Raw genomic sequence first — 26,180 nt, forward strand, 5'->3', positions numbered from 1 at the left:
GACTCCGCCTCTCCCCCAACACGTGGTCAGGTCACGGGTGGCTAAGAACTGGCTTTGCGCGGGAGCCTAGCCAGTCCCGGTTTGCCACGTGACCGGGCGTAACTGTGGTAACACGAGGGGGGCGTAGAGCGCAGGCGTTTTCTTCCGTCCCACGCCAGTGACGAGGCACCAGGGGCCATCACGTGAGGCAGGTGGAGAACAGGCGGGGCGGGGTTCGGCGGCGCCGGGGGAGGACCAAAGTACTTCTGCAGACTGGACAGGACTCAAGGGGGTCGAACAGCCATGTCGAAGTTCTGCTGGGCGCCGAACTACTCCAACACTGCGGGCCGGCTGGGCGCTGACAACCGCCCTGTGAGCTTCTACAAGTGAGCGCAAGCGCGGGGCGGGGTTCGAGGGTAACCGCAGCTACCGCCGGGCTCCTGATCCAGCTTGCGGGTGTCTAGAAGCCGGGTTTGCTAAGTGAAGAGGCGGTATTCTCGGCACTAAACACAGCACATGCAAAGGTGCAGATGTGGGGGCGCCTGGGTGGCACAGCGGTTAAGCGTCTGCCTTCGGCTCAGGGCGTGATCCCGGCGTTATGGGATCGAGCCCCACATCAGGCTCCTCCGCTATGAGCCTGCTTCTTCCTCTCCCACTCCCCCTGCTTGTGTTCCCTCTCTCGCTGGCTGTCTCTATCTCTATCAAATAAATAAATAAAATCTTAAAAAAAAAAAAAAAGGTGCAGATGTGTTAAAGCGCAGGGGTAGACGATTAACTACAGGTAGTGAAAGGGGCGAGCGTGAGAAGTGGGACTGTGGAGGAAGGAGCCTAAAACTGCTCACCCGTTACCTCCGCGAATTTGAGGTATCTCAAAAACAAAACATCCGAAGCTGAGCTCCTGATCTTGTCTCCCTTCCAAACCTTCCACAACCTTTCTTATTTCAGTTAAGAGCTTACTCCATCTTTCCCGTTGTTCAGGCTGGCAACCTTAGGGTCATCCCTACCTCTTTTCTTTCCTTACACTTGAGAAAGTAGAACTTAGCTTGAACTGTTAAAAAAGAAATCTGTCTTCCCATTTGTTATTCCCTGGCTAGAATAAAATACATGGGAAAATCCTGCTGAAGAGTTAATAGGAAAAATACCTCTATGTTTTTCTCAGGGACATACTGCAGATGTAAAGTGAAAAAAAATTCCCCCTTGAGTGACTGCTTTTTTACTAGGAAACTTTGTTCTCTAAAATCATAGGCTGTCATAAACTTCGCCATTTGGAATTATATGAGTAAAAATGAAACATCTCACTTAATGCCTGGAGGGTTGTCACTTTGACAACTGAGGTTGCTTCTGTCCAGGTGCAGAGCTTCAGGTAAGACATTTCTGGACACAGTTTTCCACATCTACCTAAACTTTATTGCTTTCAGGGAGACAGGACCCTGGACTCACTTCACAATCCAGACCTAATATCTATCCTTTTACACACAGTTCTGCTTTACTTTAAACTTATCCAAACAGTTTTATTTACATTTCACCTAAAATTCTTCCTTCTCCCAAATCCAAATAATAACACTTTTTCTTTGTTGGGTGAGACTCCTCGTAGTACCGCTGGTGTGCAGTTTCCCTCATTGCCATGGTAAATAAACCTGACTCTGTTGGACTAGAGCTGTGTCCCTGGTGGCCTTAGTCTAAATGGGCCAGGACACATTCCTCAGCAGTCCATCAGCAGATCCTGTTGACACTCCCTTTAAAATATATCCAGAATTGACCACTTCTGATCCTGTTCTCTGCCTGCATTCTGGTTCTGGCCATTACCACCTCCTGACTGTACTATTTTAGTAGCCTCTTCACTGATCCACCCACTCCCACACTCTGATCCCCACACCCAGTCCCAGGGAACCTGTGTACCCCGGTCAGGTCAGAGTCCTCCTCTGTTCAGATCCTCCCCTGGCTCCCACCTCACTCTATAAAAGACAAAAGGGTGAGACTGGAGCAGACAGAAATCCCTACAAAGCCCTACAGGCGCTGGATCCCCAATATCTGTATGACCTCATTTCCTTCCTCATGCACCTTACCACTGTGCTCTAGTGTCACTGACTATTATGGAGGTTATAGGATACAGCATGGTTAAGTTATGCTTCAATAACAGTCCTAACATGCCAGGCACATTGTTGCCCCAGGGACTTTACTTGTACTTTTCCCTCTGCCTGGAAAGGTCTTACCTTTATGGTCTCATTCTATGTAAAATGATGAGCCTCTCCTGCTTTATTTTTCCTTTTAATGCTTATCACTATCTGGCATATCACATATTTGATGTATTCATTTATTGTCTCCCCCACTAGAATGTCAGCTCTATGAAGGCAGATTTTTCTCTGTCGTGTTCTCTGTTATTTCCCCAGCCCTCAAACAGTGCCTGGCACATAGTGGGTGCTCAGTAAATATTTGTCGGATGAATTTCATTAATGCATTTCAGATGCCCCCCCCCAAACGAGGAAGCCCAGCAATCCGTGTACCCTGAGGGACCCTGGTGCAGAATAGGAGTAATGGAGAGGAGTCTTTAAACCTAAATCAGCATGTCCAGATTTGCTTTTTTAGACATGTCACTCTGGCACTGTTTATTAATTCAGCAACTCTCAGTGTCTCCTGGAGTAAGGAAGCCCCTGCTGGACACAGAGGACCTGACAAATCTTTGTTCCCTTCTGGACAAAGCTCATGGATAGGTGAAGGGTCAAACATTGAAGAATTGAACACCCAACCTGGGAGTCACTCCCGATCCTTTCTTCAGCACTGCTGCCCCCAGTCTAGTCCATCAACCCATCCTTTGATTTTACCCTCCAAACACATCCCCACCCTGCAACAACAACAAAACCCCTAACACCTTGGCATTACAGTTATAAGTGCAAATGGGAAAAACCTAACTAAACTGTTAGGAAATAATAGAAAACCCCTACATTTTCCAGCCTGACAACTTCTTATTACCTCTGCTCTCACAGTGTAGTTCAGGCTGCCATCCTCTGTTAATGAGACATTGAGATAGCTGCTTGCTGGCCTCCCTGCCTATACACTTCTGCATCCCTTACGATAACAACAACTTATTTAGAGAGCACTTATTGTATGCCAGGCACGATTCTGAGTGCTTCGCATATAATAACGAGAACAATGACAACCATACAGAGCAGCCAGGTGACTTTATAAAAATCAGTTCATGTCTATGTGGTTTTTTTTTTAACATTTTATTTATTTATTCGACAGAGATAGAGACAGCCAGCGAGAGAGGGAATACAAGCAGGGGGAGTGGGAGAGGAAGAAGCAGGCTCATAGCGGAGGAGCCTGATGTGGGGCTCGATCCCACAACGCTGGGATCACGCCCTGAGCCGAAGGCAGACGCTTAACCGCTGTGCCACCCAGGCGCCCCCATGTCTATGTGGTTTAAATCCCACCAATGGCTGCCAGGCTGCCCTTCACACAGGCTAACCCATTTCCACCTCAAGGCTCACCCCCGAGTCAGTCTTGCAGAAGCCACAAGGTTAAGAGTTTGGTGAGGAGCTGTTTCCAAAGGAGATTCAGGAGAAGGTGTGGATGGGAGGAAGGAACAGGGTGAAACCTGTCAAGGGAGGTGGCTGCCAGGGAATAACATAAGAGCCTGCCAGGCAGCCAAAGGAAACACTTATTAGTTCTGTTTGCAGCCATTGCGGAACATAGGAGAGTCATCTCTAATGGGAAGCCTATGAGTTAGGAATTGCATTTGGGTGGCAGTAAGAAAGTCCTGAAATATTATTGGCTTAAAAACTATTATGGAGGTTATAGGATACAGCATGGTTAAGTTATGCTGCAATAACAGACACAAAATCTCCTACTACAACAAAGGTTTATTTCTCATTCATTCTATGTCCTTTGCAGACCATTTGTGGACCTGCTGTACAGTATCCCAACCTGGGACTCAGGCTGAAGGAGCTTCCCCTACATGGAATATTGCTGGTCTTATAGGAGGGGGAAAAGACAAAGTAGGAAGAATCACCCAATGACTCCTCATAAATTCTATATTTAGAAGTGGCCTATGTCACTTTCAGTCCTTTGGCCAAAGGACTATGGCAAGCCTCAGGTCAGTGCAGTAGAGATATGTAATCTTCATCTGGGGAAGGGCAACAAATATTTTGAACAATAATAGAATCCACCAAGGGTTTATTTTTCTCTCAAATAAAACAAATACAGAGGTTGACAGACCAGCACTGGTGTGGCAGGTCCACAATCATTAGGGTTGAGGTTCCTATCTTTATGCGCTGTCATCCTTAGCATGCAGCTTCCATGCAAGATGGCTGCCAAGTGCCCCAGCATCATGGCCTACCATTCCTGGTTAGAAGAAAAGAGAAGGAAGGAAGAACAAAAGGGGCTCCAATTGTAACCTCTGTTAGCTCCCTTTATAAAGCCTTCCCAGAAACCCCACCCAATAGTGAGTTCTTCATCATTGGTCACCCCCAACTACAAAGGAGACTGGGAAATGTAGTAATTTAGCTGGGCATTTAACCACCCTGAAGACATTTTGAATTGATAGTAAGGAAGAAAATAACTTTTTTTTTTTTGAAAAGAGGAACTTCTAGCAGTGTATGCCACTACATGATCTAGAAAGATGACCGACGAGACTACACTATTTTATAGAAAAGGCAGACACTGGCTGTCCACTTAAAGTAGATTTTTATTTTTTTTATTTTAATTTCTTTTTAAGATTTTATTTATTTATTTGACAGAGCAAGAGAGCACAGACAAGGGGAGCAGCAGAAGAAGGAGCAGGGAGCCCGATGCAGGGCTCAATTCCAGGACCCTGGGATCATGACCTAAGCTGAAGGCAGACACTTAACTGACTGAGCCACCCAGGCGCCCCTAAAGTAGATTTTTAAAGATTCCGTTATAAAAGTGTTGCCATCCAGAGGAACAAAGGAGAATAAGAAAAAGACCAAGTAAGGAAGAGAGTTTTCATGATACTTTCCTCCTTTGCCCCTTGAGCTGCCCTGATCCATTTGAGAACCCCTTCGCATTTAAGGTACCATCCCAGATTTCTCACACAACACTTAAGCATTCACTGGCCAGAGCTTAGTTACGTGGCCCCACCTAGACAAAGGAACCTGGGAAACATAGTCTTTTAGCACAGCAAATGATGACCTCAACTAAAGTTGGAGTTTTGTTAGTAAGGAAGAAGAAAAGGAGGTGTGAGTAGTCACTTGTCAGTCTCTGCCAAGGAGAAGGGGGTGGGGAATGCTGCTGCAAGAGATTTCTTGTGTGTGTCCAGGCAGAATGGGGTTGATGGGAGGATTTGGATCCCAAACAGAGGCGAAAGGGACCACAGCAGCCAGAGTTCCTGGCTGGGTGCCCTGGGATTCTGCTCTTTGGGTTCCACAGCTCAGATTCTGAGTCAGCCCCTCTGTCCTCTTTCACCAGCTGCACCCCCACCCCCACCCTCCCTGTCTGTCGGCCTTTTGGCTGAGAAGTCTTGCTCCCATGCCCATCTCTGTTCATGCTGCCCACCTCCTTTCTCATGCATCCTTTCCAGTTTCTTTATGCAAATACAAGCAAATCTGAATGTGTGTTCTAATTTCTCCCTTTATTACTGTATTAGTTTCCTGTGGATACTGAAACAAACTTGATGGCTTAAAACACCAGAAATTAACCTCTCACAATTCTGGTGACCAGAAGTGCAAGTCAGTTTTACTGGGCCAGAATCAAGGTGTTGGCATGGTTGCACTCTCAGCGAGACTGGCTGTAGGAGAGAATCCGATTCTTGCCCCTTCTGATTTCTGGTGGCCACGTCACTCCAATCTCTGCCTTTGTGATCACATCACCTTCTCCTCTTTCATCTGTCTTAGCATCCGTCGACCCCCTTCTTACAAGGATCCTTGCAATCGCATGTAGGGCCCAAATGAACGATCTAGGATGACTTCCTCATCTCAGGATCCTTAACTTAATCACATCTTTTGTCGTGCAGTGTAGTATTCACAGGTTCCAGGGGTTAGAACATGGATATCTTTTGGGGGCCACTACTGAGCCTGCCACAATTACTAACAGCTGATATACTCTGTTTGGAACTTTGCTTTTTTCATGTAATGTATATGCCTGACAGTAGCATGTCAGTTCATAGATTGCCTCCACGTTGTTTTAGGGCTGTGTGGTATTCCTTTGTGTGCATGTGCCTGAGTTTGTTACTTTGTCTCCTGTAGATGGTGGTGTCCCCCACTCTCTAACACCCCTTACTCTGCCCTCTTAACAAAGAGAGAGCGGGCTTTGGAGCCCTCAGCAGGTGAAGGTATCCAGTGGTTTTTCTGGTCAACTTCTGTTCAGGAAATTGATACTGGTTTTCCATTTTCAGTTGTGTAAAATTTCTCTTTGAGGCATCTTTGTTCCATAATTAAAGTTGGTCAATTTTAAGAAAAATATTAAGCAAATGTGACAAATATGGAAGGTATTATGCAGGTGGAATGTGGATGACTGACTATATTCTCTAATGCTGCTTAACAAACTATCTCAAAATGTAAGTGCTTAAAATAAACATTTAATGTGTCACAGGTTCTGACAGCCACCATAGGACAGACTGGCCAGAACTCAATTATGTGGCCACCCCTGGCTACAAATGAAGCTGGAATAAGAGCTTCATTTTGGACAGTCTTGAGTCTCAAATAATCCCCACCCACTCCCACAGAGAAAGCTTTTATTTCATTTTTTTACACTTTAATTTTTAATTTGTATTTTTAATTGTGAAATACATATAAAATCTACCATCTTAACCATTTTTGAGTATATAGCTTAGTAATATTAAGGATATTCACATTGTTGTGCAACCAATCTTCAGATCTTTGTCATCTTGCAAAACTGAAACTCTATACCTGTTGAACAACAGATCCCATTTTCCTACTGCCCCAGCCCCTGGAAACCACTGTTCTATTTCTTTTTCTATGAATCTGACTACTCTAGATACCTCATATATTTTGTGTGTGTGACTGGCTTATTTCACTTACTATAATGTCCTCAAGGTTCACCATATTATAGCGTGTGTCAGAAATTCCTTTTTAAGACTAAATAATATTCCGTTGTATGCATATACCACATTTTCTTTATCCATTCATCCATTGATGAATATTGGGTTTCTTCTAGCTTTTGGCTATTGTGAATAATGCTGTTATGAACATGAGTGTGCAAATATCTCTTCAAGACCTCCCTTAACGATTCTTTTAGGTATATACCTAGAAGTAGAATTGCTGGATCATATCGTCATTTTTTTTTACATTTTTTTGAGGAGGTGCCATACTGTTTTCCGTAGTGGCTGCACCAGGTTACATTTCCCGCCAGTAGTGCACAGGGTTCCCGTTTCTGCACATCCTTACCAACACTTGTTTTGTTTTAATTTTTATTTATTTTTTTAAAAAGATTTATTTATTTATTTTAGAGAGAAAGAGCATGCGTGCACACACACATACGCTAGTGCAGAGAGCGGCAGAGGGAGAGAGAAACTTTCAGCAGACTCTTCACTGAGTTCAGAGCTTGACATGCGGCTTGATTTCAAGACCCTGAGATCGTGACCTGAGCAGAGACCAAGAGTTGGACGCTTAACTGACTGTGCTACCCAGGGCCCCCTCAATTTTTTAATTTATTTTTAAAAATACATTTATTTATTTGAGAGAGAGAGAGTTGTGAGATCATAACCTGAGCTGAAGATGCTTAACCAACTGAGCCATCCAGACACCCGTTTTGTTTTTTTATAGTAGGCATTCTAATGGTTATGAGGTGATATTTCCCTAATGATTAGTGATATTGAGCATCTTTTCATATGCTTGTTGGCTATCTGTATATCTTCTTTGGAGAAATATCTGTTCAAGTCCTTTGCCCATTTTTAATGGGGTTAATTTTTGTTGTTGAGTTGTTTAAAAAACCTTTTAACAGGTGTTTTCAAGCATACACAAAAAATAGAGTTACATGAATGGATTCTCATGCATTTGTCACTCAGATTCACCAGTTGTCAACATTTTGCTAATGTTTTGCTAACCTTTAATGCATGATTTTAAAGTAAATCCCAGATATTAGTGCTTTTACCCATAAATATTTCAGGATGTTTTTCCAGCAGATGACTATTTTAGAAGCATCAACCAATACAATTATCATACCTTGCAAAATTAATTTCTTACAACTATCCAATACCCAGTTCATGTTCAATTTTCCCCAACTGTGTTAAAATGTCTTTTTATGGAATGATTTGTTGCAGATGAGGTCCACAGCCTGCAATTGGATGTTCCATAAATCTCTTTTAATCTATCACCCCACCCCACCCCCACCCTCGTGAATGTAGACACATTCCAGATTTGTCCAGTTTCATAAACTACTCTCTCAGGCTCATATGGAGGAACAGATTGTGTTGGGGGTGGGGCAGAGTGGCTGCCTGTGGCGAGATCAGGAAGGAGGCTGCTGCAAAAATCCAGCCAGGAGAGGATGGAGGCTGGCTGGAAGGGGCAGCAGGAGAGGTGGGCTGATGTTGGGTGTTTAAAAGGTGGAGCTGAGGGGCGCCTGGGTGGCACAGCGGTTAAGTGTCTGCCTTCGGCTCAGGGCATGATCCCGGCGTTGTGGGATCGAGCCCCACATCAGGCTCTTCCGCTATGAGCCTGCTTCTTCCTCTCCCACTCCCCCTGCTTGTGTTCCCTCTCTCGCTGGCTGTCTCTATCTCTGTCAAATAAATAAATAAAATCTTTAAAAAAAAAATAAAAGGTGGAGCTGAAGAATTGGATGTGGGTTGGTGGTAGGGAGAGACTGGGTAGGAGGCAGGGTCAGCTTCTGGCCTAGGGAGACAGGTTGGGAGCCCAGGGACCTCTGGGTGTGCATGTCCTCAGAGGGCTGGGACTGCACCTGATACTGCTGACCCTGTAACCCCACGGTCTTGGCAGGTTCCCACTGAAGGATGGCCCCCGGCTGCGGGCCTGGCTGTGGCACATGGGCCATGAGGACTGGGTACCCAGCTGCCACCAGCACCTGTGCAGTGAGCATTTCACACCTTCCTGCTTCCAGTGGCGCTGGGGTGTGCGCTACCTGCGGCCTGATGCAGTGCCGTCCATTTTCTCCCCACCTGCTCAGGTGAGCAAAAGGAAGTCCCACTGCTGGTGTCTGACCCCCAGTCTTCTCCACCTGGAAATAATCCATGGAGTCAGATCCCCAGCCTTCCTCTCCTGAGGGAAATCCCTCCTGCAGTCTGATCCTCAGCCCTCCCCTCCTGAGGGAAGTTCCTCCTTGATGTCTGGCCTTATCTGAGGGCAGTACCCCTTGGAGTCTGGCCCTGATGCCCCCTATCCCATGCCTTGTCTTCCAGAGGCAGCAGAGTTCCCAAAGCACTGAGAAGCCAGTTGTGCCTCCCTCCACACCAGAGGCCACGCCCCTATCCCAAGGTGCAGCTGTCTCGGCCCCTGGCTCCGGGCACTTTGTGGTACTGGGGTCAGCATCTGGAGGCCCTGAGGCCGCGACCTCTGTGTTACTGAGCCCCCTGCCCCCTCCTCCTGCTCTTGCCGGGCCACAGCCTGGAGTCTGGGCCCAGCACTCCCTGGCCAGGCTGGGCGCTGTCCTGGGAACGCTGCAGAGGCAGGTGCGGAGACTGCAGTGGCGCCATGAGCAGCACCAGGTGCAGCTGCAGGCTCTAGAACAGCTGGCGCAGCAGCTGTGCAAGGACGGCCTGCCAGCTAGGCCTACCAGGGCCTGCTGTGCCTGGTGAGTGTGGCCACCTGGCCCCCATAGTGTACGTATTTTCGTTTAAACTAGAGTCCAGTATTTAAAAGTCAGAACGTTTCACTCATGATTCCAAGTTTCTGGCTTTTCTTGAAAAAGTCAGCATGGCAACGCCTACCAACTATTGGTCACAGCAGGATAATGGCTGCTCTATTTATTTATAATATTTAAGGAGCCCTTACTCTCTGCCAGACAGCGTTAATAACTTACTGAAAACTCACTATGACCTTGATGCTACAGTAACTTGCCCAAAGTCAGGCAGCCAGGAAGTTGCAGAACCAGGATTCAAACCAGGTGTCTGAGGATACAAGGATACATCACAGGATGCCGGTGATCTCCTCTTGGAGAGCTCCCTGGCTGGCTCCTAATAGAGCTTGAATTTGCAGCTTATCTAGTTGAGTCTCCGTGGCCCCATCTAAAGGTCCTTTGCTCCTATATTTTACTACTGAGTACTGGAGGAGGGTATCCTCTCTTGAAAAATCAGTTTGACCAGGCCTTTTCCCTGCTTAAAAACCCAGGGCCAAGTTTGAGGTCCCAGGGCTCTCAGCCCTCGCTGGACAAGAGAAGTGGGAAGAGGTTGCAGAAAGGAGCTCCCCCAGGGTGCCTGGGTGGCTCAGTGGGTTAAGCATCTACCTTTGGCTCAGGTCATGATCCCAGAGTCCAGCGATCAAGCCCCTCATCTGGCTCCCTGCTCAGCAGGGAACCTGCTTCTCCTTCTGCCCCTCACCCCGTTTGTGTTCTCTGTCTCTCTCTCAAATAAATAAATAAAATCTTAAAATAAAAGAGGGTCTTTAAAAAAAAAAAAGGAGCCCCCCAAAGTAGCCCTGTCGCTAAGGTGTCTCAGCCTGACAGCCAGTGGGTTGGATGTGGCGCACAGATATGATTTTTTCTGGCCTCAACAATAGTGTTTTAAAATAATTTTTGGTCTTCCTGAAGGCTCAGCAGATGTAGCGGCACTAGGTTCGTATTCACAGCTAGTAGCAATCAGCTGGAACCACAGTGTGCTGCTCCTGGAGGCTCTGTGTTTGAGACTATGACCTGACTATGCTGGGGCACAAGGGGGACATACAGAAGAGCAGGGACAGAGCTCTGACTCAGAACCGGGACTCTTTATGAAGCCTGCCAGGGCCCTGGGCTGACAGTGTCTCTCTCTGCCTCCGCTGCCCCCATTCAATCCCTGTTTTTCCGTGTCATTCTCTCTTCCCACGTTCATCTTTATGTTTCTCCTGCCCCATCTTTCTGCCCTCCTATCTGTCTCCCCATTTCCCCAAGTCTCTCTTCACCGGCATCTTTCTGTGTTCCTTAATATCACTGTCCCTTTCCGTGTTCTCCTGTGTTTGGCCTATCTCCATATCTGTCTCTCCATGTCCCCCACATTTTCCTCTATTTCCCCGTACTTCTTTATTCCCCCCACGAATATCTCTCTGGCCTCACATCTCTTCCCCTGTCCGCCCCACAAATCTGTCTGCCCACATCTCTCTGTGTTCCTTGACATCCCCCTCCCACCTTGGCCTCCCTATTCCTCACCATTTTTCCCCCTCCTCTCTAACCCCCCTCTCCTTCCCTCCCTTCTTTCCCCTGTGTTCTCCATCTCTCTCACTTCTTTGTCTGGGACTGCCTAGCTCCCTGGACCTGAGGAATCCTATCATCTGTGGAGGGCCTGAGATAGCTGTGGTCATTGCCCAGAGTCCTGCACCTCCTACATTGGATGCCAAGCCTGAGCTCCTGCACACTGAGACTCCCAGTGCATAAGGACCAGGACAGATAATGTTATGGGACAGATGACAGAAAACAGAGGAAGAGAGACTCCTCATGCATGGGCCTGCCTAGCCCCACCATCCATGCCTGGGCCATTGCAGCACCTCCCTCAGGGGCCTGGCTCCAAGCACCCCCTTCTACGGACCCCTTGAACCTTGGGGCTGACCTGGGCCCAAGCCCCATCGATCCTTATTCCCCTTGGTGCCAGGCCCCTGCTACCCCTAGCTTGAACCTTTGCAGTCAGTAATAACAGTCTCAGAGCAAAACAAGGATTTTACCTGGTTCTGAAGAGCGCCCTGTGACCCTTTGCCAAGTCTGGTGCCGAGCTGGATATACAGCAGTGAACACAGCCAATAAAATCCTGCCCTCACGGTGCTCCTATTCTGCTTGAGTGGAAGACAAACTAGTAAACTAATAAACAAGATCATTTCAGATTGTGATAAGCACTGTAAAGACTAAATGAAAACTTAATGGGGTGGGGTGGCGGATGGGTGGATGAAGAGGACTCTCTATGGAGACAGCGTTTGAGCAGACACCTGGATGAGAGGAGCTGGCGGAGAACACATACGGGCTGGATGCTCCAAGGAGAACAGCCGCTGCAAATGCCCAGCATCCAGGGTGTCAGCCGGGGGAGGGCAGTGTTGCTATGGCAAAAACTGAAGCAAGAAAGGGAGTGTGTTGGGGGGGTGCAATTTTAGATACAGCAGAGAAGGTCTCACTGAAAAGGCACCAATAGGTAAAACCCTAAACGAGGGGAGAGAGGGAACCGAGCATCCGGGGGAGGAGTATTCTGGGCAGAGGAACAGCCAGTGCAAAGGTCCTGCACTGAGGAGGAGCAAGGAAGCCAGTGTAGTGCAGTGGATGTGGGGGAGAGTGAGAAGAGAGGCTGGAAAGATGATGGGGGAAAGTTCACCTGGGGCCTTGTGGGCTGCGATTGAGAACATTGGTTTTTTTTTTTTATCTAGAATGAGGTGAAGCAATCAGATGTCTCTGAGTCGAGGAGGGCCCTAATGTGGGATGTGTTAGGTCCCTGTGGCTGCATTATAGGGAGCAAGTTGTGGGGTAAGGGAGGAGGAGGGAGAACAGGCAAGAGGCTGCTGCCGTAGTCCAGGTGGGAGAGGATGAAGGAAGGACCAGGATGAGGGCCTGGGTGAGGGGTGACGGGGTGAGGGATGAAATTCTGGGAATATTTTGAAGATGGAACTACTAGCCCTGACCGTTAGAGGGATGAAGGGTGGAAGGCAAAGTCATCCAGTCCTCTTTGGGCTGGGGTTGTGGGCAGTGCAGGCCACAGCCAGGCAGGTGTGACAACCAAACCAGGATGATGGAGCCAGGAAGGCCTGGCCCGGGGGCTGACTCTAGATCCTCTTGGGGTATATACAGGTTCAGAGAGGGTTGGAGGGGTTCATTGGCAGCTCTGTCCCCTAGACACTCCTACAGCCATGCAGCATGGTGATTAAAAGCCCAGACTCTCCAGCCAGGCTGGAGACGTTTAAAGTCTTACCTCCATCACCTATTTGCTGTGTGCCCTTGGGCAAGTGGCTTAACCTCTCTGAGCGTGGTAAGTGCTATGTGAACACTCCGTGATGATAACCAAGATGACTGATGACCAAAGAGAGGATGAAAGGAGTCTACAAAATCATCCCTCTGAGACACCCCTTATATGCGGCGAGCATGGAGAAGGGGTTAGGTCTGAGGCCTCAGAGAGAGAAAACACTCATCACCACCACCACACGGAGACCCCTGCCCTAACTGGCCTGGTTTGCTGGCCTGCGGGCAGGCTCTATCCCAGGGGTATGAACGAAAAAGAACTGTGCCCGCTTTCCCCTCCCTCTCCTTTTGCCCTTGTCTCTGCTTCATCTCTTTCTGTTGCGATGTCTCACATCCTTTTTCGTGGCCAAATCTTTCTCTCTCCATCCTCGGTGTCTATTTCCTTCCCGACGCTGCCTCAAGTCTTTTCATCAAAGCGAGGAGCCTCCCGGTATCTCCGCCCCCGCGCCTGGATGGGGGTAAAATTGCGCATGCGCTGTCAGCGCCCCTCCCTTTCCACCCCCATCCCCTGACGGCGTCTGGGCCTCGTCCCCTTCTGTCTCTCTCTCTCCTCCCGCATCACTTCACCCGACACTGGCACCCCATTACTCCGGTCTCCCCAGTCTCAGCTTTGGTCTCCAGCCCCATCCGCCCGAGGTAAGATGGGTAGAGGGGAAGCCCGCGGAGAAGGGGAGGGGCGAAGCATCCTGCATCCCGAGATAAACAAACCCGCGGAGGGGGCGGCCTAGACTGAGGGGTCTGACGCGGGAGGAGAAGAATGGGGGGCTGGACCTAGGGGTAGTGCTAGGCGTTGGGCCCACATACCAGGGTCCTCCGAGGGGTAATGGTCGTCGCTATGATTGCCCAAAATCCAGAGCTGGGGGCGTGGGAGCCAGGGGCTTTGGAGCTTCTGGGGGCTCTGACCCTGGACCCTGTGGGGCGCTCTCTCTAACTGACCGCTGTCTCCAGGATTTGTCTGAAAGCCGCCCCCAACTCTGCACCCGCCCCCCGGAGGGCCACTGAAGACCATGACTAAGACAGATCCCGCTCCGATGGCCCCTCCACTCCGGGGGGAGGAAGAAGAAGAGGAGGAGGATGAGCTGGTCCCCGAGGCCCCCAGCCCCACCCAGGAGCGCCGGCAGAAGCCTGTTGTGCACCCCTCGGCACCCGCCCCCCTCCCCAAGGACTACGGTAACCATCCTCCCCACCCTGCAATTTGGTCTGCAGCCTTGGGTGGCCAGGGAGGTTGGGCTGAGCTCTGTTGGTGATTCGGGGTGCTTTGAAAGTGGTCCGGGGGAGTCTTGGCCCTTGGAGTCTCCCTTCATTAATTTATTCATTCACCCGTTGGAGAACGGAATTGGAATAATCCTAATCTTTGATTCATGACACATCATTCAATCATTTAGTCATTCAACAAACATTTACTGAAAGCCTGTCATGGACGTGGCTGTGTGCTAGGAGCTTGGGGCAAAGCATGGAGCCACACAGACCCAGTCTTTGCCCTGAGAGAACTTACAGGCCTCAATGACAACCTACACAAATCACAATGTAATATAATATAAATATATAATTACCAGACATGATGAGAATTCTGTTTGCCAATAGGATGCTGCAGGAGCTTTCCATGAGGAGGTAACATTTGAGGAAGACTCAAGGATGAGTTGGGATTTAATAAGGAAAAGGACCAGGGGAAGGGAGTACCCAGAGAGATAACTGCAGGAGTAAAGGCTCCAGGGTAGGAAGTTATGGAGTGGAGAGGGTGGCCTCTGGGAGAAGCTGAAAGTGTCTATTCATTCACCAAGCATATTTATCCATTGTTACTACTCTGTGAGAGGCCTTAGTCTGGGTGATAGAGATTTATGGTGAGTGATCCAGGCATGATCCCTGTTCCCAGGAGGGAGCAAATAATAGTTAAATCAGAGAAGTTCAGATGGAGTGAATGCTATGGAAGAAATAAAAGATGGACATATAATACAGGGGCCCGGGAGCAGCACCTTGAGACAAAGTGGTCAGGTGGGTCTTTCTGATGAGGCTTCAGGCCGAAGCCCAGAGCGTGAGGAGGCATCAGCCGTAGGAGAGCTGGAGAAAGATAGTTCCCGGCTGTGAGCAGCAAGTCCAAAAGCCCTGAGGCAGGAACGGAAAACCATCCTGGAGCCGGAGTTAGGGAGTGATGGGAGTTGAGGAGTTGAGGTGAGGGTTTGGCAATTACTAGATCTAGGAGGGCCTTAGGGGCTACTGTGAGGACTTTGAATAAGTGTGATGAAGGGAGAGCAGTTGGTGGGGAGATATTTAAAAGCAGAGGAGTGGTGGATTTATATTTTTGATTTATATTTTTTAAAGTGCCTCCTGGCTACTGGATACAGAGGGTGGAGGGGGCTTTTAGAAGATGTTGCCTGGGAATCCCCAGCAGGTGTAAGTTCAGAAAGGAGACACCAGGTTCAAAGAGTAGGCATCGCTAGGTTAGGGCAGGAGGGATGGCATCTGTGACCATGTCACCTGCTAGAGGTGGGTCAGAGAGGCTACAAGTTGAGCTCAGTCTGATAGAAAAATAAGAATGTTATCTGGGTTTCCAGTGCAAGGAATCCACGCCAGGAAACTGGAGAATCTCGTTCGGAAATGTGGCTAGATGTGGCTGAGGCCTGTGGCCTGGTGGGAAGTCAGAAGGTGTAGGCTGCCCCCTGTGCCCCACCCCTGCCTCCCTCAGAATCTTGCTTGTAGAACAAGGAGGGTTTGGTCACAGAAGATGAAGGAACCTGGAAACGTGAGGAGAGAGAGAGGACTAAGGTGGACTCGGGGAAGAACTTCTGTATTTGTGTATTAAATGTGCGCAATTAATTCAGCACACATTGATTGAGCACCTACTGCATGCCAGCTGTGATGCTGGGGAGAAGGGAGTGAGCAGACACCACGGAAACATAGTGAGGGAGACATAGTGAGGGAGACACGTGAGAGAGGAAAAGAGGGAAAAAGAGAAACAAAGGAAAAGAGGGAGGGAAAAAGGGAAGGAAGAAGAAGTAAACAAGTTAATGTTAAGTAGTGGAATGCACTGTGATTAAAGAAAGAAGAAAGGGCCCGAGCTGGAGAAGGGCACAGGTGCTGATTTACACAGGGTGGTCTGGGGAGGCCTCCCTGAAGAGGTGACATTTGAGGAAAGCCTGCAAAGCCTTGAGAAGGCTTGGGGGCGAACACCGTCCCTGGCAAGCAAAACAGCAAGCGCAAAGCCACTGAGACAGGAATTTGCTGGGCATGTTGGGAGGACAGAAGGAGCCAGTGTGGCTGGGTAGGATGAGTGAGGGGGAGAGGGTAGAGTACCGTCGAGGCCAGTTTGTCCGGGGCTGAGGGGAGGACAGTGGTCGGTACTTTGAGTGTGGGGGGGTAGCCAGGGCCGGGTTCTGAGCCAACAAGGGTGTGACGTGACTGAGGTTTAAAAAGGAGCATGCAGGCTGATTCTTGGAGGCGCTGTGGCACTTTCCCGGGCTGCGTGGTATCCGGGTGTTCATTTACTCATTCATACAGCATGCGCCGAGCTCCTGCATGTGCCAGGAGCTGTGCTGAGTGTTGACAATACTACAGGGAGCACCAGCCATCAGAGCCTGGTTGGGGGAGATGCATATTCCTCCAGGCCCCCGCCCTGGCTGGCCTCAGGTTGGATCCTGCCCATGGGTACCAAACCAGGTTTTCTGGTTTTTTTGTTTGTTTTTTAAATTTGAGATTTAGCCAAATTGTGCCCATACTGTGCCAGAACAGCAGCATGCTAGAGCAGTAGCAGCTCCCCTCACCCCCACCCCAACCTGGGGGGAGGAGGGCAGCGTGCAGACTCAAGGTACTGCACTCCGTCCACGCTGTTCTTTCAAGGAATGGAATTCGCTGCTCAGTAGGATTGCTGGATCTTCGAACTTTTCAAGACACACTGAGGCAACCAGAGTTTGATGTGAAACCTCCTGATTTTAAAGCCTCATGCTGGCCACACAGGAAATGTCTGTGGCCCATGCACTGTATGGTTTGAGGCCCTGCATTAGAGGATCTTAAAAGCAAAGGCCTAGAGCTGCCCTGCCTGAGGATGGAAAGAGGGAGTCAGCTTGCCTGGGGTGACTTTGGACCTCTTACTACCGTAGCCTTCACATTCTTCGATCCCAATGACCCGGCATGCCAGGAGATTCTCTTTGACCCCCAGACCACCATCCCCGAACTGTTCGCCATTGTGCGCCAGTGGGTGCCCCAAGTCCAACACAAGATTGATGTCATTGGCAACGAGGTAAGATGCTTGGGAAGCCAGGGAGGGAAAGGATAGGGTCCCTCACATGTTTGGGTAAACCTCCCTGGTCCCCTGGTTCTCCCAGATTCTGCGTCGAGGCTGCCACGTGAACGATCGTGATGGGCTGACCGACATGACACTGCTACACTATGCGTGCAAGGCTGGGGCCCATGGAGTTGGTAAGGTCCAAACCTCCAAAGCATGAGCCCCAACACCTAGGCTCCCAGACTGGACACCCTCAAAACCACTAAGAACCCTGGCCCTCAGACCCCCCCACCCTGAATCCACAGCCTAAGGTGCCAAAGCACAGTCCCTGAGGCCCAGGGCCTCAAGGGATGCAAGTTGACCTGGGCTGTTCCACAGGGGACCCTGCTGCGGCTGTGCGCCTTTCGCAGCAGCTGCTGGCCTTGGGCGCTGATGTAACACTGCGCAGCCGCTGGACCAACATGAACGCGCTTCACTACGCTGCCTACTTCGACGTGCCCGACCTGGTGCGGGTGCTGCTGAAGGGCGCACGGCCAAGAGGTGAGCAGGATGGTCCGGGCTGGGAGGGGATGGGACGCAGGCTAAGAAGGAGGCTGGAGGCCGGAGGAGGGTGCCCCGGATGTGTGTTTGGGGAAGAGTGTGCGTGAAGGGCAAGGGGACCGGGATCCAAGGAGATAGTGGTAGGCTGGAGGCAAGAGGTGCGGGAGATAGGGCCCAGACCTCTGTGACCCTTCCCCAGGGCTGGGGAGGACCTGGTCAGGAGGGGCGGGGCCCAGAAGGGAGGGAGGGAGGGAGGGGCGAAGCTCTGCGTGTGAGGCTGTGGGAGGCCCGGGGGCCTGCGGGTTAGGAGGTGGACTTGGGGAGGCTGTAAGGTGGTGTTGGGGGGCTGGGTGGGGTACTGAGCCCACTCACCTGGAACCCTCCTCTCGCCCACAACCCAGTGGTGAACTCCACGTGCAGTGACTTCAACCATGGTTCAGCCCTGCACATCGCTGCCTCCAACCTGTGCCTGGGTGCTGCTAAATGTTTGCTGGAGCATGGTGCCAACCCGGCGCTGCGGGTACTGCACCCCTGGCCCAGCCCCCAATATTTTCCTTCTCCTTCCTTCCCCACCCTTTCCCGGCCAGCAGAGTTTTGGAAAGCTCATTTCAAAGATCATTTGTACATTGAAATGAAGTGATAGCTGGTGTTTACTTAGGGTTCATGATGTGTCAGGTGAACTCTATTATGATCCCTATTTTACAATGGAGAAACTGAGGCAGAGAGTAAGTGATTTTTCCAAGGTTACCCAGGAAGGAATATCTTCTTTCAATGCTGGCCAACCCTGTGGCTGTATGTAGACAATATTTCAAGATCATGAAAAGAGTTGAGACTCTCAGTGAATAAGATTGGGTCCCCCCATAAGCCTGCAGCATGAACTTTGACCTCCAACCCATCCATTTCCAGGTCCTATTCATAACACCAATTACTCTGCATTATTCCAGGCCCAGATATCTTGGGGGATGTGGCCTGTGTCCTTGAAGCCCTGCGTCTCCTCATTCCCTTTTGGCCCAGTTGGACCCCTGACCCAGTACCACAGGAGACCATTTTCAGTTCTCATCCCTCACGCGGTCTCATTCCTGGCTTGGGATCTCTCAAGGCATGGCCTCCGTAAGAGCATGACCTAGAGACTGAAGTGTGACCTTCATTCCCTTGGCTCCACCAAGAGTTCCACCCTCAATTACTTGAAATCCCCCGCCTGAAGTTGAGGGTGGTCTTCCCGGGGGACATGGTCTATACCTCAGTGCCTCACGCCTTCTTATGCCCATGTTGGCCTAGGGTATAACCTAGCTCTACCTTTGCTTTACCTGGACTAGGGGTCTCTGGGAACACGGGCTCAGTGGAGGTACAGCCTGTGCCATTGCATCCTCACTTCCTTTCTTCCCATTGGCTCCCAGAACCGGAAGGGACAGGTGCCAGCAGAGGTGGTCCCAGACCCCATGGATATGTCCCTGGACAAGGCAGAGGCAGCACTGGTGGCCAAGGAGCTGCGAACCCTGCTGGAGGAGGCTGTGCCACTCTCCTGCGCCCTCCCCAAGGTCACACTACCCAACTATGACAACGTCCCTGGCAATCTCATGCTCAGTGCGCTGGGCCTGCGCCTGGGAGACCGTGTGCTGCTGGATGGCCAGAAGGTCAGAGACTGGGGAAAGGTGGGGAGGGCAGGACTCAGCCCTCATGCTTCAGAGCTGGGTCCTTGGACAGAGTGTAGACCCTCTCCTTTGGCCATCCACCCTCCTAATCATTCCCACAGTTGTTCTGTGAGTGCTTCCTTTGTGCCCCACCCTGGGCTGATCTCTCAGTCCAGCGAGGGAAGACAGATCTATCACCTGACAGTGATGGCCCAGAACAGTCGTGGCTGTCATGAGGAAGCACAGCAGAGTGATCAGTGCAGCTCTGCACCTGTGAGTTCCCTTGGGCCTCGTGGGCCCCAGTCAGGGCCCACCTCTGCTCCCAGAATGGTCAGTACTTTGGGAAAAAACAGGTCAGAACAATCAGGGGTGTGTTGAAATGGATGTACCCCCTTGAAGATAAGGTGGGATAAGCCAGGAGAAGAAAAGGAGAAGGGGGGGTCCCACGTAGGGGGAACAAGTATAAATGCCCAGAGGGCAGAGAGAATCTTTATTTATCTATGTATTCCAGCTTTGATTTATTTCTCTGGGGTCCCTCAGTCTCCATGCTGGACCCAGCCCATCCTTGGGAATAAAGGGCTGTGTGAGTCCAGACCCACTCTCGTGGAGCTTTTTCCTGATGAAGGAGACATGGCCAATAAAGTAAACGCATAGTTAAGATAATGTCTGGTAGCAACAAGGGCTTTGAAAACCATTAAATGCTTGGATTTAGGAGTGCCTGGCTGGCTCAGTCAGAACATGTGACACTTGATCTCAAGGTTGTGAATTTGAGTTGGATGTTGAGATTACTTAAAAAAATTTTTTTTTAGCTTAAAAAAAATTTGGATTTAGTAAATTGCCCCTGGCTGAGGGCAAATGCAGTTTTAGCCAGGGTGCTCCAAAGGCTTCTGCAAGGAGCTGATGTCTGAGTTGAGCTGTGAGGGGAAGGAGCTCACCTACAACATGGAGACAGAGGAAACAGCAGGTACAGAGGCCAAGAGGAGTGAAGGGGTGGCATGTCCAGAAGGTGAAGTGGAAAGGCCAGCAGGTGCTGGATCACACCCAACCTGCAGGCCACTGGAAGGAATTTGAATTTCATTGCTTGTTCAGCAAGAAACCCGTAAAAGTCACATTGTTTCCCAATCAAGGATTTTACACGCATCAGCCCCATCTGTAGCACCTTCTGTACCTGAGCTAATCAAATCCATGTGACAATTCTGAAAGCAAAATGCGTTGATTCTCTCCATTTTACAACCCGGAAGACTGTAAGAGGCTCAGAGAGGTGAAACGTTTTGTTTGAAGATAAGAACAATAATAACAATCTGCCCCTTAGAGAAACAGCATAGCACAGTGGTTACGAGCTCAGGCAAATCTCAGCTTTGCTGCTTTCCAGCTATGGGGCCTGGGGCATGATTCCGCCTCTCTGGGTATCGGTTTCTTCATCTCTAAGATGGGGCTAATAACAGTACCCACCTCAGGTAGTTGCATGAGGCTTAACTTAATTAAAATCTGGAAAGCCCTTAGAATAGGGCTTGGTGCATCCCAAGCGCTCTCTGTGTACCAGGTACTATTCTGATCCCCACACCAATCCTCCACAGCAGGCACTATTAATTCACCCATTTTAGAGACAAGGAACTGGGGCTTAGAGAGTGAAGCAGCCTCACATGATGATCATAGCCATACCCGCTGAGGGCTCACGGCAACTAAATGAAATTACATATATTGCAAATGTTTCCACCAGCCAGCCTATGAAGTGCTTAACCATCCCCATTTTACAGGTGAAACTGAGGCCTAGGAGGGCATTTGACCAAAGTTGCAAGATAATAATAGTCAACACTCATTGATCCCTCACTCAGCACTAGTCCCTATTCTGAGGCTATAACAGCCCTGTCCAATAGACCTTCCCATCTGTGAGGATGGAAATATTCTGTCTGTATTGCCTAAGAAACTAGCTGTAAGCCACATGTGGCTATTGAGCACTTGAAATGTGGTGAGTACAATCAGGGAAGTTAGATTTCAATTTAATTTCAGTTCCTAATGGCTGTTTACTGCATTGAACAGGGCAGCTCTACAACCATCCTATAAGGTAGGTGTGATTTCTGTTCCCGTATCATAGATGAGGACACAGAGGCACAGTGACGTTAAGTCATGTAGCCAGTAAATGGTGATATCCAAACAGATTTGAGCTTGGGGCTCCCTCATCCACTCTCCATGCTGCCTGTGTGCCAGTGATCTATCATGGCATCTCAAGGACCATCCCCCCCCAACCATATCCTCCCTTGTTTCCTCAGACGGGCACACTTCGGTTCTGCGGGACCACAGAGTTCGCCAGTGGCCAGTGGGTGGGCGTGGAGCTGGATGAACCTGAGGGCAAGAACGATGGCAGTGTTGGGGGTGTCCGGTACTTCATCTGCCCTCCCAAGCAGGGTCAGTCCCACCTGGGGCTCAAAAGGGGTGGTGGTGGGGTCCACTCAATAGTTCCGATGCTGCTGACTGGTGATGGGGGTGGAGAGATGATGGCCGGGCAGAGGGCAGAGGCTTGGACCACTCCCAGCGCAGGCTGTGTCCCCCAGGTCTCTTTGCGTCTGTGTCCAAGATCTCCAAGGTGGTGGATGCACCCCCCTCGTCCGTCACCTCCACACCTCGGACTCCTCGGATGGACTTTTCCCGCGTCACTGGCAAAGGCCGCAGGGAACACAAAGGTCAGTGGGGGAGCCTTCTGGGTGAGGAGGGTGAGGAGAGCCAATCTGAGGACATTCTGTGTGTAGCCCAGCTTCGGTGACTCAGTTTCTCCTCAGGCCTAAACGCCTGTGTTAGAGGACAGTCTCTGAGTTCTTCACTTCTATGACTCCATTTCTCTTTTGATGTTGTACTGGCCTCCCACCCAGTTCTTTAAAGGATCTGTGGGTTCTCTGCCTTCTGTGATTTAGTTTCCCCTCAGGTCAAGGGTTTTCGCTCAGTTTTAGGGAAGAATCTATGGGGTTTCTGGCTTTAGTGACTTGATTTATCTTTATACCCAACTCCTTCCTTCATTTTAAAAGGATAATTTCTGGGCTCCTGACTTATGTAACTCCATTTTTCCTTTGGCCCAAATAACCTCAGCTTTGAGAAAGGATATTGGGGTTTTCCAGGTTCTTGGTTCAGTTTCCCCTCAGGTCTAACCCCCCACCCCCGAGTTTTCTGGCAGTTGAGATTGTTTCCTTTCAAGCCCAAAGCCCTCCCGGTCCTGGGGAAGGCTCTAGAGTTCCCAATTGGAGCCAGGACAGAGTTTCTACCTTGGGTCTTTCTGGGTGGCCTGGGGTCCCCAGGGCTGGCATCTGGAGGCCCCAGTCCCTCCCCCTGTACCCTTTATTCCAGGCAAGAAGAAGCCCCCATCATCCCCATCTCTGGGCAGCCTGCAGCAGCGGGAGGGAGCCAAGGCTGAAGTTGGAGACCAAGTCCTTGTCGCGGGCCAGAAGCAAGGGATTGTGCGCTTCTTTGGGAAGACAGACTTTGCCCCCGGTGAGGACAGTGATCAGTGGGGGGGGGAGGGCAGGCAAGACCTTGAGGCATCCTGACACCCCGCTGCTGCAGGTTACTGGTATGGCATTGAGCTAGACCAGCCCACTGGCAAGCATGATGGCTCTGTCTTTGGTGTCCGGTACTTCACCTGCCCCCCACGGCATGGAGTCTTTGCGCCAGCATCTCGAATTCAGAGGTGAGCCCAAACGCCAATGCCAACCCAGGGCACCTCCCAGAACCCTGATTCCCCACCCCTCTCTTCCTCTCAGACCAGCAGGACTGTGGATACCCACCTCCACACCCTAGCTCTTTCTGCGTAGGCCCTGTGGGCTCAGCTATCCTGGCCTCTTGTGACTGTGATTCCTCCCACTCTTCTTATGTCTCCCCAGGATTGGTGGATCCACTGACCCCCCTGGGGACAATGTCGGAGCCAAAAAAGTGCATCAAGTGACAAGTGAGTTGGGGCTGTGGTGTAGGAGGTAGAGGAGGGGTGAGAGCTTGGAGATAGAAGGAAGTGTCATGGGTTCTCAGGTATATGCTGGTGACAGAATCTCCAGTACTTAACAGGGGACACAGGGTCCAGGAAAATGATGAGACAGGATCCCAAACAGGATAAGTGCTGTGGGGGAGGGTATGGGGATGTTAACGACAAGGCTCTGGGCAGGCACTGGGGACATCGGTAGGTATGGGGGATATAGGGAATATTACTGACAAGAGATCCGGATAGGTATTGGAATGTGGGGTCCAGGTGGGTATTGGGGATGTGGATGAGTATCAATGACAAGGATTCTGGTTGGGTATTGAGAGTTTATCATCCCCTCACCTGAGACCTTGCCCTCCCCTTCAGTGACACAACCCAAACGCACTTTCACGACAGTCCGGACCCCAAAGGACATCGCATCAGAGAACTCCATCTCCAGGTGGGTAGCCAACCCTTTGGCCCACCTCCTGTGGGATGTTCAGGGAGAGGTTGCACAAAAGGCCACTGGACACAGGGATCTGGACTTCTGGCTAGGGCTGGAAATAGAGGTTAGGAAAACTTGTGACTAGTCAGCTTACCCAGAAAGAGTTTTTAGGGAGTGAGTATTCCCACACTGAATTCTGGTGGCTTCCACTCTTAAGGAGCAGGTGGAGGAGACAGAACACCTTCTACTTCACAGGAGCCTGAGAAGGCACAGCCAGACAGGTAGAGACAGAATCCAGAAAGGCCAAATCCCAAACACTTGGGGAAGAGCAGGGGTGGGGTCTTGGGGGGTGATGAATCCCGATGTTCCCGTATCCTGCATCAAGGTGTGACAGACGTGATTCTCCTTTCCAGGTTGCTCTTCTGCTGCTGGTTTCCCTGGATGCTGAGGGCGGAGATGCAGTCTTAGAGGCCTGGATACCTGAGAGTCAAAGAGTCCCCTCTAGCATCTCCTGACACAAGGAGTCCCCGAGTCACCCTGAGATAGAGATTCCCAGTAACACATCCAGAATAGAGACCCCATTAGCCAGCCCTCGATCACTGAGGCCCCATTATTAACAGATTCCCTCATCATAACCCCCAAATACAGACCCCATGGTACCCAGAAAGAGATTCCCTGAGTGTAGCACCTTCAGGCTAGTCCCTGTCCCCAACCCCTCAGAGCAGACCCCCCAATAACATATTTCCACATCACCTCAAATGATGGTGACCTCTACATAATGCTCCAGAGTAGAACATTCCTGAGTCATTTGTCACTGGAACCCTCCCCCATTAACAAAGACCCCACCCCCTCCCATCAATTCGCCTTGAAATAAACACAGGTCATACCTCCAGAGCAACAGAGTAACAGAACTACATTTAACATCAGTCCCCTCAAGATGTTGTGACCCCCATGGTCACCCCAAAAGCTTACACTGCAATCAGAGACACCCTACATTAACAAATACCTGCTCTTACCCCTCAAGAAGAGACCCACATTAACCAGCCCACTCTCACCCCCAATTTACAGACACCAAAACAGTCCTGGAAGTGCTAATTACAGGACCCCTAAGTCTTCCTACCCTCTGCACCCTCAAGAAACCCCCAGTGCCTTGTATGAAGCCCACCCCACACGGCCCACAGCCCCTGTGCTGGCCAGGCTCCCAGAAAATTCTCTATTTTTTAAGTAATGACTTCCCCCTTTGGGGGACCCCAAAATTTGGAGGCCCCATTCTGGGACTCTGGGGATCCCAAACCCCAGAGTACATGTCCCAAATTCCCCTATGCTCCCAAGCCCTACAGCCCCTAGAGGAACCCAAGGCCCTAACTCCCAGGATCCTCAAACCATGGAATCCCCAAATCCCCAGAGAATCCCAAATTTAAAAATTCAATCCCAAGCCCCCAGGAAACCCCAATCATGGAGGTCCTTGTGCCTGGGATGGAGGAGACTGCAGTCAGGATATGCATCCCGGGCTCCCAGGGCACCTCAAGCCCTATTGGTAGGCACCAGGAGACCCCAAACAGGAATTCTCATCCCTGGAAACCAGAGCACTTCAACGCCCTGAGTCGATGGATCTCAAGACACCCAAATGCAAAGAGCCCCAGCCCCCAGGGAACTCCCAATCCTAAAGCCTCCATCTCCAATACATGAAGGGCCCCAAGGCCTTGAGGGGATCCCAAATCCTGGAACCCCTATTTCAGTCTACGTTCTGGTTACAGGTCCAAAACACCAACTCTGTCACTGGCCCCAAAGGACTTCACAGCCCCCGGGCCAGACCAACAGCCTGAGGGAGAACCTAAAGGCCCAGGGGGTCTAGGGTGGACCTGGGGCCCTGACCACCAAGGACAGCTCACGACTGCCCCTTCACTGCATGTCCCCGAACTCAGCATGACCCCTATCTCCTTCAATAAAGATGTTTCTATGGCTTGTCTGCGTCAGGTCACTATCTGGGGAGTTGTGGGCCTGCCTCTGGACCCTTGCTGGGGGGAGGACGAGAGAGGAAGCCCTTCCTTCAGTCCAGCCTCCCCGCGGAATGGGCACAGAATGATTTAACCTGCGGGAAATCGTTCTAACAATCTTTTCTTCCTGCGGCTTCCCTTGCCTCCTGGCCCCTTCCAAGGATCCTCCTCCCGTATGCGCCCGCTTCGCAGTGAGAACTGGTTGGGTTCTGGAGTCTGATTGGTCGGTGCCAGATGAAGACCCGTCTCTGGAGGATCCCCAGTGGCTCAAGGGCCAGGAGGTGCAGCCTATCGTTGAATGAGGGTGAAGGGGCGGGGCAATATTGGGTGAGAGCGCCGATTGGGTGGAAGGCGGACCCTTAGGACCTTTGAGAGTTCCCGT

General features: G+C 50.5%; 2 protein-coding genes across 5 annotated transcripts; both read left to right on the top strand.

Annotated features, from left to right (window-relative positions):
• On the top strand, positions 1-13,322 carry THAP8 (THAP domain containing 8). 3 transcript variants are annotated; one of them, XM_034638426.1, is made up of 6 exons: positions 228-365; positions 3,871-3,893; positions 4,271-4,925; positions 8,889-9,075; positions 9,308-9,699; positions 11,340-13,322. In XM_034638426.1, the coding sequence occupies exons 4-6, from the start codon at positions 8,935-8,937 to the stop codon at positions 11,467-11,469; spliced, it is 663 nt and encodes a 220-aa protein (XP_034494317.1). In that variant the 5' UTR covers positions 228-365; positions 3,871-3,893; positions 4,271-4,925; positions 8,889-8,934; the 3' UTR covers positions 11,470-13,322. The 3 variants fall into 3 exon arrangements, with proteins under 3 accessions (XP_034494315.1, XP_034494317.1, XP_034494316.1); XM_034638425.1 differs by lacking the exon at positions 4,271-4,925 and having other exon boundaries at positions 3,871-4,072; XM_034638424.1 differs by lacking the exons at positions 3,871-3,893; positions 4,271-4,925 and having other exon boundaries at positions 1-365.
• On the top strand, positions 228-25,766 carry CLIP3 (CAP-Gly domain containing linker protein 3). Of its 2 annotated transcripts, none has more exons than XM_034638335.1 (14): positions 228-365; positions 13,975-14,196; positions 17,121-17,260; positions 17,346-17,439; positions 17,624-17,785; positions 18,187-18,305; positions 19,183-19,419; positions 21,687-21,822; positions 21,969-22,097; positions 22,753-22,896; positions 22,969-23,092; positions 23,286-23,350; positions 23,744-23,816; positions 24,215-25,766. In XM_034638335.1, the coding sequence occupies exons 2-14, from the start codon at positions 14,034-14,036 to the stop codon at positions 24,267-24,269; spliced, it is 1,641 nt and encodes a 546-aa protein (XP_034494226.1). In that variant the 5' UTR covers positions 228-365; positions 13,975-14,033; the 3' UTR covers positions 24,270-25,766. The 2 variants fall into 2 exon arrangements, with proteins under 2 accessions (XP_034494226.1, XP_011225416.1); XM_011227114.3 differs by lacking the exon at positions 228-365 and adding an exon at positions 13,510-13,662.
• The last annotated feature ends 414 nt before the right edge of the window (positions 25,767-26,180 follow it).

The sequence above is a fragment of the Ailuropoda melanoleuca genome, chromosome 12 (genome assembly GCF_002007445.2).
Source record: "Ailuropoda melanoleuca isolate Jingjing chromosome 12, ASM200744v2, whole genome shotgun sequence".
NCBI lineage: Eukaryota > Metazoa > Chordata > Mammalia > Carnivora > Ursidae > Ailuropoda > Ailuropoda melanoleuca.

Bases quoted from the DNA above. Each gene is read 5' to 3' on its own strand.
- CLIP3 (XM_034638335.1), top strand. From the start codon at position 14,034: ATGACTAAGACAGATCCCGCTCCGATGGCCCCTCCACTCCGGGGGGAG. The intron at 17,440-17,623 runs GTAAGGTCCAAA...GCTGTTCCACAG, and splicing joins GGCTGGGGCCCATGGAGTTG to GGGACCCTGCTGCGGCTGTG. The intron at 23,093-23,285 runs GTGAGCCCAAAC...ATGTCTCCCCAG, and splicing joins CCAGCATCTCGAATTCAGAG to GATTGGTGGATCCACTGACC.
- THAP8 (XM_034638424.1), top strand. From the start codon at position 283: ATGTCGAAGTTCTGCTGGGCGCCGAACTACTCCAACACTGCGGGCCGG. The intron at 9,076-9,307 runs GTGAGCAAAAGG...CTTGTCTTCCAG, and splicing joins TTTTCTCCCCACCTGCTCAG to AGGCAGCAGAGTTCCCAAAG. The intron at 9,700-11,339 runs GTGAGTGTGGCC...GGGACTGCCTAG, and splicing joins ACCAGGGCCTGCTGTGCCTG to CTCCCTGGACCTGAGGAATC.